At 39.7% G+C, this 12,435-nt stretch overlaps 1 protein-coding gene across 1 annotated transcript in view; it reads right to left on the bottom strand.

The window, feature by feature from the left end:
- Positions 1–3,021: 3,021 nt before the first annotated feature.
- The window catches only part of tmx3b (thioredoxin related transmembrane protein 3b), a 61,199-nt gene continuing 51,785 nt past the window's right edge, over positions 3,022–12,435 (bottom strand). The window contains exon 17 of the mRNA XM_062985350.1: positions 3,022–3,356. Within this exon, the coding sequence (XP_062841420.1) occupies positions 3,090–3,356 (267 nt within the window). The 3' untranslated portion in view covers positions 3,022–3,089. The remainder of the gene's footprint in view (positions 3,357–12,435) is intronic.

Raw genomic sequence — 12,435 nt, 5'->3', positions numbered from 1 at the left:
ACATCACCCCACTGCTGCGTTCTCTTCACTGGCTTCTTGTAGCTGCACGCATTCAGTTTAAAACACTGATGCTCGCCTACAAAGCCAAAAATGGACCAGCCCCAAGTTACCTTCAAGGTCTAATCAAACCCCGCTCTGTACCACGCAACCTCCGAGCCACTAGTCTTGCTCGACTTGATCCTCCACCTAGGACTAGAGGAAGACAAGCATCAAGACTTTTCTCTGTACTTGCACCCAAGTGGTGGAATGAGCTTCCTCTGTCTGTCCGAACATCTGAGTCTCTTGCTGTCTTTAAAAGCTGCTAAAAAAAAACCTTCATCACCTCTTTACTAAACACTTAAGCTGGCATGTACTTACTTACTTACTTACTTATTCATTTCTTATAAAAAAAAAACCAAAAAAAAACCCGCTTTTGTTCTAACAGGGTTTCAGCAGATCTGTGTTTTTGAACTGTTGTTTACTTAAACTAGAGTAAGGTAATGTTCACTATGGAAGCACTTCTGTAAGTCGCTCTGGATAAGAGCGTCTGCTAAATGCTGAAAATTTAAATGTAAATGTAGATAGCATTTTGCCTGAATCTCTTAAGAGTTGTGGGGCCATGTATGAGAATGCTTCCCCCCGCTGTAATGTTTTTAATTCTAGGAACTAAAACAAGCCCTGCAGCTGTAGCCAAGTAACATACTGAGTTGTAGTGCTCAGTAAGTTAATTTAAATACTGTGGAGTCAGGCCATGTAGCGCTTTATAGGTTAGTAAAAGTATTTTGTAATCAATGTGGAATTTAATTGCCAGTCTGTGCAGGGATGACAGAATAGGACTGTGATCACACTATCTAGTTCTAGTTAGCACTTGAGCTGCTGCATTTTTGAAATCTATTTCTGTATTTTTCTCTTTCTCTCCCAATTAAGTCACATCCAATTACCCAGTTGTATCTTTTCCTCCACAGCTGCAGACCCTGACCGAAGAGGACCATACCTAACACATGCCCCCTCTGAGACGTGTGCTATTGCCAACTGTTTCTTTTCACCTGCCAGAGATGGGTTCACACAGAAAGTCACACACTCTCCTTCATACTTTTTAAGAATGATTTTGTTGACAAATGATGCAGGGAACAGAATCAGCCTCAACAGTTTGGGTTTAAAAGTATGTAGATAATTTCTGATTGCAGACTGTTGGTTTAGCCTGTTTGTCTGCCGCCTGGTCTTGGCTCAGGAAAGTCAATTACCCCTATCTGGTGCTGCAATGACACCTTTAACCAAGAGAACTGCACCCTCTCTGACCATACTGCTTGAAAAGACCAGGCCTTCCCTCAATTTTCTACAAGTTATCTATGAGACCAATATTGTTTTCTCAGTATTTAAATATTTAGCAGTTAACCTGCTGTAGTTTTCACCATATTGTGCAAGACTGGTAAGGGACCAGAGTATACTACTGCCTCGGGCATTGTTCCAGCTAATTCACACACCTCTTTAACATTACTTTTCAAAACCTTAGACTGTCTCAAATGCACATCATTAGTGCTGACATAAATAACAATCTTAGAATTTTTTTTAGCATTAGCCAACAGTTTTTAGCTGATACGTTTTGACATTGGTCACCCTTGCCCATGGAATACTGGTAACTGTGGTTGCTGTTGTCTCACTGGAAATGGCAATTTGGACGTGTTGAAGCTAAGAGTGGTAGCCTAGTGGGTAGAGCTTTGGGCTATCAACTGACAGGTTGAGAGTTCGAATCCCAGCTCTGCCATGCAGCCACTGTTGGGCCCTTGAGCATGGCCCTTGACCCTGCGCTCTGACCCCGGCTTATAAACAAGCTGGGATATGCGAAGAAAGAATTTTGTTGTACTGTACACCTGTATATGTACATCTATTCTATTATTATTATTAACCATAGTACTTTCATTAACAGATTATTGGGTGAGTCGCTAAGTAAAGAATATCTGTTAGATATGTAGACCTGAAAAAATTGGTGCTTAGCCCTTCAGCTATCACAAAGACGTTACCCACTTCCACGCCCACTGTGAGGGCTCTAGCGCCAGATTCATGGGCTCTACCTCTGAGTAAGTGGTATTTGGGTCCGAACAACATTTCTAAGCATTCTTTTCTAAAGCACAAACACCCAAATGCTGAAAGCTTTCTTGTCAGACTAACAACTAATCTACACATCCAATCTACCCCAAAAATTATCACCAATGACTGAGAGATCATACCTAAACATACTATACTTTGCACAGGAAAAAAAAGCAATAAAAAAGATACAAGATACATATCTTTTATTGTTGAGATAAAGTGCTGTTTGGAATAAATCCTTCAGGGTTTTTGTTGGTAATCACAAAAAACGGCTTTAATACCATTTGAAAAGAAATAAAGATAAAGATAAACAAAAACATAGGATGCTCAAGCAATGGTAGTATGGTTTTCCAGCTGCTGAATTTAAAAGATAGGGCTTAAATCAGCACTATTTTAGGATAAACTCAGTACAACACTTTATACTAAAAAGCCTTTATATTATTTTCTGTCAGTGTGGGATTAATGTACGTAAAAGCAGAAGGAATATATTTTTAAATAGCTGCATATGAGTATCCATCTATCTTTGGCTACAAAGCTCTTCAGTTTTGCCCCTGATTGCAGATTAAAGAGGTGCCGAGAGAAAGAGTTTATTTACTCAAACCTTAATTGAGTAATTACTGAAATGTGTGACCCTTATTTTCGCGTGACCTTCATTTACACTTGCGTAATTACAAGACCAGATTACAATGCATAGATATCCTGATGCCCCCAGACAACCCACCAAATTACCATCCTGGTATGAGATCCTGGGTCAGTGATGGAAAGTCATCTCTTCTTAACCACATTTCACACCTGGGGCAGCAATTTCCACATAAACACGAAGTGATTTATATCCAAATGATTAATCTGGAGCCAAAACAGACACTAAATTAGGTATGTCCATGTTAAGGTTGGCACTAGGCCAATAAGGTTTGTTAGGAACCACAAAGCGAACACCAACCACAGACACAGAGATTAAGTCAATGAGTTTATTTATTAAACAAAAATAAACCAGTGGCACTAGGGAGCGGCAGCAGGGGTGATCAAACCGCTGAGCAGGGAAGAGGGAGGAGATGAGCAGGAACCAAGGAGAAGGCAGGGAGAACCGGCAGGAGTGCTGGAGGCAGGAGGGACTGGGAGGATGGTCGGAGAAGGCAGCAGTAGAGCAGGAGGCGGATGGAACCAGACAGCCGGCAGGAGGATCGGTGGCAGAGTTGGAGCCAGGTGAATCCAGGTAGAAGGCAGGAGAAACCGGCGGAAGCACTGGAGCCAGGAACAAGGAACACCAGAAATCCAGGGGAAGCACAGAGCTGTAGAAAAGTTCACAAACCCAAGAGATCTGAGCAGTCTTTCAAACTGGTATCATCAGACAATCTGGTGAAGAGTGGTGGAAAGTCAGAGCCTTATGAAGGCTGGGGAATGAGGAGTTAATTGGGAACAGGTGAGCTCAATCAGCACTGGGAGAGATCTATTGGCTGGGGAATTGGGCTGATGATCCCTTTGGCTCCACCAGGTGTCGCCAGAATGTTCCAATGCAAGGTCTAATGATAAAACCAGCCTGGTGGAACTCCTAACAGTCCAAGGTCCAGATTGCAGGCCAGTTGAAGCATGCAGACAGATTTTAATTGACCTGTAGCTTCTTTTGAAAAAATATATTGGGGGGAGGGGGGGGGGGCACAGTTTATTGCAGTTTTTACTCAAACATGGCAACACTAATGCAACTGCATACTAGCAGATAAGGAAATGTTCTCACCTTACACTGATCAGCCATAACATTAAAACCACCTCCTTGTTTCTACACTCACTGTCCATTTCATCAGCGCCACTTACCATATAGGAGCACTTTGTAGTTTGTCTGTTTCTCTGCATACCTTTTTAGCCTGCTTTTACCCTGTTCTTTAATGGTCAGGACCACCACAGAACAGGTATTATTTAGGTGGTGGATCATTTTCAGCACTGCAGTGACACTGACATGGTGGTGGTGTGTTAGTGTGTGTTGTGCTGGTATGAGTGGATCAGACTCAGCAATGATGCTGGAGTTTTTAAATACCGTGTCCACTCACTGTCCACTCTATTAGACACTCCTACCTAGTTGGTCCAGCTTGTAGATGTAAAGTCAGAGACGATCGCTCATCTATTGCTGCTGTTTGAACTGGTCATTTTTTAGACCTTCATCAGTCTAGAATGCTATCACAGGGCACTTTGGCTGGATATTTTTGGTTGGTGGACTATTCTCAGTCCAGCAGGGACAGTGAGGTGTTTAAAAACTCCATCAGTGCTGCTGTGTCTGATCCACTCATACCAGTACAACACACACTAACACACCACCACCATGTCAGTATCACTGCAGTGCTGAGAATGATCCACCACCCAAATAATACCTGCTCTGTAGTGGTGCTGGGAGAGTCCTGACCATTGAAGAACAGCATGAAAGGAGGCTAACAAAGCACGCAGAGAAACAGATGGACTACAGTCAGTAATTGTAGAACTACAAAGTGCTCCTATATGGTAAGTGAAGCCGATAAAATGGACAATGTGTGTAGAAACAAGGAGGTGGTTTTAATGTTATGGCTGATCGGTGTATAATGATCCAAGTATATGTGTGAAATGACCTTCTAGTCAGGGTATAAGGGAGTTGCAGACATCAGATACAAAATGTTTATATTTACAACATACAATTAACTGATAAGAATTATATTTCTTTCAGGGTCACGGTGTGTCCGTTTTGCACAGAAACACTGGGCGCAAGGCAGCAATCCACCCCAGCCAGGGTGCCTATCCATCGTATCTCCTTTGGAGATAGCCAATCATGTCTGTGTAAGTGCCCGGCTGGCCAATAGCACCCACTGTAATTCAAACCCAAATCTCAGCTGTGGTGGGCTAGTGTAATAGAACGCTGTGATACTCAAGGGTCAGGGTGTCTCAAGAAATGTAAAAAATCACACATATTTGTTTTACTGCATTTTACAAAATGTTCCATATTTTCTGTACTACTTAATTTGCTACTTAAACATCCAAAAAACACAAAAGCTTTTTTTACTCAAAACATGTTTTCTTTTCCTGCAATTAAGAAACCCAAGTTTCTGAGCCTCCGCCAAATCGAAACCCTTGGGACTTGTTAATTTATAGCCTCTGGGACACAATAAAAACACTTTTTCAAAGTAGTAATTTGAAGACAATTAGAGGCAAGATTTTCTGTTTTATTCATATTTTTATTTATTTTTATTTCATATTTTTGGGCATCGTTACAGCTACCACATGCTTTGTTTTTCATGAGGAAAAAGCCAAAATTGCTTTTTTTTTTTTCTTCAAAAACCAAAACACTTACATGAGCAATGTCTCCATAGAGTGCGTCAGTGGAAAAACATCACACACACAAGAGATTTTTGAAAAACAAGTTATTTTAAAATGCGAGGGAAAGAGAAGCCTGTGTTGTTCAGACTTTGTACTTGTTTAAAAGTGCTGTTCTTTTTGGAATCGCATAAAAGGAAGCTGTAGTTCAATTGGAGGCTTAAAAAAACTGAAAAAAAAAGACTTTGTATTCAGTCACTGGAGATCTCATAGGTAACTGAAGTTTAAACTTTTTTTGTGCTGCACATCTGCGCAGAGAATGGATTTTATGCTTTAGGTCCCATTTGATGTGATTATATCACAAATGTAAAAATGGCAAATGTGTCTATGGATTACGAGCGATCTTTTTCAACTTAACGTACGAACCGAAATTCGCGAAACACTGATGTCATGAACAAGTTGACGGAACAAGACTTTCTTAATAAATCTATAGGAGATGGCGATGTAACCACAAAACGCCATATGTCGAGTCCACCGCAACCCAAAGACTTACTGTATATACAGGGAGCGAACATTCGGACAGCGGACAGTGTTTTTTCGGTGTTTTCTTTATATTTTGTAAAATTTTATATTAAAATGGCCCCAAATAAGGTGCAGAGAAAGCGAAGTGGTGAGAAAATGAACAAATCTATTATTATTTGTTGTTGTATAATTACTCCTGGCAGTAGCTGTCACTGTTTATCAGACAGAGGGACAGTGAGTGAGAGAGAAGAAGGAAATCGCTGAGTAAAGTATTCTTTCTTTTGTGCAATTACACCTACAAAATACAACACTACTGAAATAAAGAAGGAAATAATAGAGAAATATGAGAGTTATTGTTGTTTCTGGTAGATACATTTTATATAAAAAAAAGAAGGAAATTTATTATAGTATATGGTACAGCACACGTACTGTACTGAAATGTGATGTGTGTTTTTTATGTACAGTACAGTACTACTACTGTGTATTGTTGTTTATTATTGTTTATTACAGGAATGTATATTTTATAATTTAAGATTTACTTGTATTTATAACAAAAAAAGAGCATTTAAGACATTAGAAAGGTTTGGTAAGGGGGTGGTTTGGGAGGTCTAGCACAGATTAATTCTATTTACATTATTTCTTATGGGAAAAATAGGTTTAACTAACAAACATTTTGACTTAAGAACAGCCCTTCGGAACCAATTAAATTCGTAAGTCAAGGGTCTACTGTACTTGTAAAGAACATTGTACAGTGGATGTAGAAAGTTTACACATCCCTTTTTGTAATGTAAATTAAAAGATTCATTATCAGAACCTTGCGAATTTGCAACCTATTAAATGAAGTGATAACCAATCAAAACATTTTAGTGTAGGAGGAAGAAAAATAACAACCTGGTGGCATGTGTGCACACTCTTCTATAATTGGGCATGTAACTGGGTTCAGAATAAACCACATTTAAACTCATGTTAAATAGAATCTAGTGTACACCTGCCATCAGTGACTCACTCACTCACTCACTCACTTTCTTAGCTGCTTATCCAATTAGGGTTGCGTCAGGTTAGGGGGGGTGCTGGAGCCTATCCCAGCTTTTCAATGGGTGCAAGGAATTACATACACACACCCATTCACCTATAGGGCAATTCAATGTCTTCAATTAACCTGACTGCTTGTTTTTTGGACTGTTGGCAGAAACCGGAGCTCCCAGAGGATACGCAGCCCACGCAGACTCTGCACAGAAAGAACCCACCGTGACTCATAAACCCAAAATAAAATGTAGCTGTTAATGTTTAGCTGGATTTCCTTACATCTTCTAGTTAAAATTCTACTGCAATTTCATGGTTCAGAAACAGCCTACACAGCATAGACAGGATTTCATTGTTTAAAGCTAAAGATGATGAAATAATGGACAAGAAATATTATTTAAAAATCCTTAAGCCTTTGATGTGATTGGGTATTTATGCAGAACAATAAAAGAAACACTTATTAATACTGGTTTTGTTATGGTTAAATCAGGCTGACATCAACCCTATCTAGAATGTCTGGACTGGATTAAAAAAATCCAGGTGGCGCAGCGGGATATTCCGCTAGCACACCAGCACCAAGATTCTGAACTCCTCGGGTTCGAAACTCGGCGTTGCCACCGGTCGGCTGGACACCATCTAGCAGGCATAACTGGCAGTGCCTGCAGGGAGGGAATGACCGGAATATGTTAGCGTGGTCTTCAAACGCTGTGTAAGGACTCCTGTGCAGAGTGCATGGGTGGAAAAGGGTTCCGTTAAGGGCTGTGTGTGGGTCAGAGGAGGCGTGAGCAGCAATATACCCACCTCAACTGCAAAACATTGGGGATCCCCCAGCAGCGGAAGACAAATTGACTACACTAAATTGTGAGAAAATGGGAGAAAAACGCATAAAAAATACATATATAAGAATACGTTTCAATTATTCAGTCATTTAGCCTACCCAACTACTCTCCCATCAACCCACTGCTATGAGCCCTCCACTGGCTTCCTGTAGCTGCACATGTCAGATTTAAAATAATGATACTAGAGAACAAAGCACAAGGACCAGCACTAAATACTTGAAAGAACAAGTCATGTGATGATTTGTTACTTATATTATTAAGCCTTAAGTCTGGCTTGACTTAACCCACACCTCAGAACCCAAGTAAAACATTGATCTAGGATCTGTAGGTGGTTGAATAAACATATTTTCTTTCTTTCTTTTTTACAATTTTATATTTCCCAACCCATACAGCTTCCTCACAGACTTGTATTGATATGATGCTCATAGACTATTTATACTCAAGTGGAAAAAGTTTACTGAGGAAAGTACTTGTGTTAGTTCCTCTGAAAAACAGCATCTGCCTCATGTTGTGGGTGTAAATGTTAATTCTATCGGAAGCATCATGAACAAATATTTGTGTTAAAGCATAACTGAATCCACAGGAAAAAGTCATTTTCATGCTTATCTAAGTGCTATTTTTTGTCATAAACTTCTCTTCAACAATCTCTGTTGTCACACTATGCTGTAAAACAGATTTTCTTTGCTTTTACACAAACTGGCAAGTGCAGTTTGAGTGGATAAAGCTCTGCTTGGGCTGTGTTTGTGATTTAAAAGCCTCAGTGTTTCTGGCTCATTGCCTTTGCCCTTGTACCAATTTTAAACAAATTGGTACAAATTGGTCACTATTATCAGCTTGTTTAGGACCAAGAGCCTAATTTATTCAGCATTTACAATTAATAACTGCTTTATTGTACTTAGAAACCTGATGGGTTTGGCACAACATGGAAAAAAATTGGCACAAGGCTGGAATACACCTGCAATCGGATGAGTATTACTCACTTACTTAATCAGTATTACCCAGTCACTCACTTATATCTAGGGGCAATTTTAACCAGCCAATGTGTGTGTGTTTATGGGAGTTAATTAGTGATATTGCTAAAAAGGCATTAAGCCCTCATAGATGAATGTACAGTATATATAATATATGATCAGCCATAACATTAAAACCACCTCCTTGTTTCTACACTCACTGTTCATTTAATCAGCTACACTTACTTTGTAGTTCTACAATTACAGACTGTAGTCCATCTGTTTCTCTGCATGCTTTGTTGCACCCTTTCATTCTGTTCTTCAATGGTCAGGACTCTCCCAGGACCACTACAGAGCAGGTATTATTTAGATGGTGGATCATTCTCAGCACTGCAGTGACACTGACATGGTGGTGGTGTGTTAGTGTGTGTTGTACTGGTGTGAGTGGATCAGACACAGCAGCGCTGATGGAGTTTTTAAACACCTCACTGTCACTGCTGGACTGAGAATAGTCCACCAACCAAAAATATCTAGCCAACAGCACCCAGTGGGCAGCGTCCTGTGACCACTGATGAAGGTCTAGACAACAGCAATAGATGAGTGATCGTCTCTGACTTTACATCTACAAGGTGGACCAACTAGGTAAAAGTGTTTAATAGAGTGGACAGTGAGTGGACACGGTATTTAAAAACTCCAGCAGCGCTGCTGTGTCTGATCCACTCATACCAGCACAACACACACTAACACACCACCACCATGTCAGTGTTACTGCAGTGCTGAGAATGATCCAACACCTAAATGATACCTGCTCTGTGATGGTCCTGTGGGGGTCCTGACCATTGAAGAACAGCATGAAAGGGGTCTAGCAAAGCATGCAGAGAAACAAATGGACTACAATCAGTAATTGTAGAAATACAAAGTGCTTCTATATGGTAAGTGGAGCTGATAAAATGGACAAACAAGGTTTTAATGTTATGGCTGATCAGTAAATATATATATATATATATGTGTGTGTGTGTGTGTGTGTGTGTGTGTGTGTGTGTGTGTGTGTGTAAATATTTGTTTATTTCATGCCCATCAGAACCTGCATTAAAGGAAGTAGCTTTCTAAAATCCAGCCATTTAATTTCTACTCACATAGTTCCCAAATACAAACAACTTATTGTATCTTCAGTGGCTCTGCTTTAGGCTCTAAACTAACAATCACAAGGTTTATAGCTCAAATCCTAGCTCCACCAGGCTGTCACTGCTGGGTTCTCAAGCAGATTCCTTATCTGTCCTGACTACAGGGCATGGCGAGTTGTATCTGTTTGGAACCACTGTGCCACCCAAGCACCCCATCTAGAAAATGTTCTTTAACCAGGCCATTTCATTAAGAAACTTGCACCATGCAGGCCTGTATCTCCCTGCTGGTCCAGCTGGCCTACCATTACAAGTGATGTTTACCTGCAGAACTGGTGAGGCTGAGAAAAAGCAATCAAGAGAACTGCTGATCAGACTGTTGTTTTTGAAATGAAGAAACCTGGTACACAGTGTTATGGAATTGACCGCTGGCTGAATTATGGTGGACTTTTATTACTTTATAAGCTCAAACTGGTTTGATTAACCTATCATTCTATTTCTGAAGCACACCCACTAGCCAAAATGCAGGGTCATGCACTATAATCATTGCTTCCATTTCTCCTTCAATTGACTGTCGGAGTGGATTATTAAAGGATACGTGATCACCTGACACAAAACCCAATAAATGTGACCTTATTTTTTTGTATTTACACTTTTCATTAGTTGTCTTACACTTTTGGCCCCCAGTGTATATTAAAAACCCATTGTTTTGGAATGGGGTCAACAAGCTGACAGTCAGGCATCCACAACATTCTATTTTTCAAAAACCCTTATTAATATATATGAAAATAAACATATGCTGCACCAACTGTGGTATCTTTGGACATAATACACATAATCTGACCTTTCTTTTATAGGAGCTGGTATTATCAATATTTGAAGTGTGATACTATCGAGTGACAGATACAAGCTAAGCTGACAGGTCCATTTCCGAGTGGACAGGTATGCTGACAGATGCTATTATCTCCACTGCATAGCCACTGACACATAACAAAAGGCCAGTCTAACCAGCGTGGGCATCAACAGGGGTAGGAATTCGGCCAGCTCACCACCAATGAAAGCTTGATCCTAGACTACTGTCTTTGGGCAGAGTGGCCCACCCACCTGCAACAACTGTGCATCTTCAGCCCCAACACACTGTAGGAAAAGCAACAGCATGCTGAAGTGATGGTGGTGGCATTCATCAGCAGTTACAATACAAAAACTGCATGTGCTGATGGCTGTGACAAGGCTACATTAGAGGTAGCCAGGAGAGTGTCAGTGAGGTTTGATTCTGACACAAGCAGCCATGCCAGCTCATGGTGAGTTGCCTGAAGAAAAAAAATGGCCAGACAAAGAAAAGCACTCGCCAGGCAAGGAAACAGATGCTGGAGGCGATATAAGAGGCATCAGCCCTTAGAGAAACATCAGTCAGCGACCACTGCGCTGGGCCAATGTGGTGTTGGTGGATTTTGGGGAAACGCCCACCATAATACAATTGGACTAAAACAGGGACTTACTGTATGTAAATAGTTGTATATGCAAGGCATTGGATAATATAAGAGTTAGGTGGTGTATAGTCATTTTGGTGGACTATTTTGTGTATGTTGTATGTATGTCGAATTTATTAGGTGACAAAGTAGCATTAAAAAAAAACCTTAACAAAAAGGTTTATAAGATAAGTCCACAAAAATACAACACTAAAAACTAAATTGCAGGCAAAAATTGCAAAAAAAAAACAAATAAAAAACAAATGGAAATTTTAATTTATTTTACAGTTATTTGTTACAATGCAACAAAAATGACAATAAAAATGATTGAATGCAACAAAAATAAGAATTAACGTTAAATAAAAACACACAACCAAAATTAAAAAAGAAAGAAGATTTTATGTATTAAAAACAACTTTTTATGTATTAAAAAAAGATGATACAAGTACATTTACAGCATTAACAGATACAGCACACACTTTTATCCAAAGCGACTTACAATTGTGATAGTATACAATGCAAGCAATTGAGAACTAGGGGCCATGCTTAAAAGCATACATTACACCGATCAGCCATAACATTAAAACCACCTCCTGGTTTCTACACTCACTGTCCTTTTTATCAGCTCCACTTACCATATAGGAGCACTTTGTAGTTCTGCAATTACTGACTGTCAATCTGTTTATCTGCATGCTTTGTTAGTCATTAATTGTAGAACTACAAAGTGCTTCTATATGGTAAGCGGAGCTGATAAAATGGACAGTGAGTGTAGAAACAAGGAGGTGGTTTTAATGTTATGGCTGATCAGTGTACACACACCTTATCACAACAGTGACAAGGTAGCAAATTGCTTAAAGCTTTCATATAAAGGAAAGAGCAAAAAAAATCCTATGCCATTAGTGTTTATCTTCCATAGTTTAGACAGTAAAAAAGAATGTGTTGATTTATCCTTCTGCACTGTGTGAGCATTATAACTGAAAAAAAAAATGAAGAAATGTGTCCTGAGTCTGAAAGTTTGAGAATGTCATGATGGCTCAGACTAGTGATAAAAAAGTAGTTTCTGACTGGCTGAGACACTATCTTATCCAAGAAGACCTTAAACTCCAGAGAATTACTGCCAAAGGTAGAAGGACAGAGTGAAACAGGAAAGAAAAAGACAGGATAGTATATTTCT

Source organism: Trichomycterus rosablanca, chromosome 23 (genome assembly GCF_030014385.1).
Source record: "Trichomycterus rosablanca isolate fTriRos1 chromosome 23, fTriRos1.hap1, whole genome shotgun sequence".
Taxonomy (NCBI): domain Eukaryota; kingdom Metazoa; phylum Chordata; class Actinopteri; order Siluriformes; family Trichomycteridae; genus Trichomycterus; species Trichomycterus rosablanca.
Note: the sequence above shows the minus strand (reverse complement) of the source record. Positions and strands in the feature narration are given on the sequence as shown.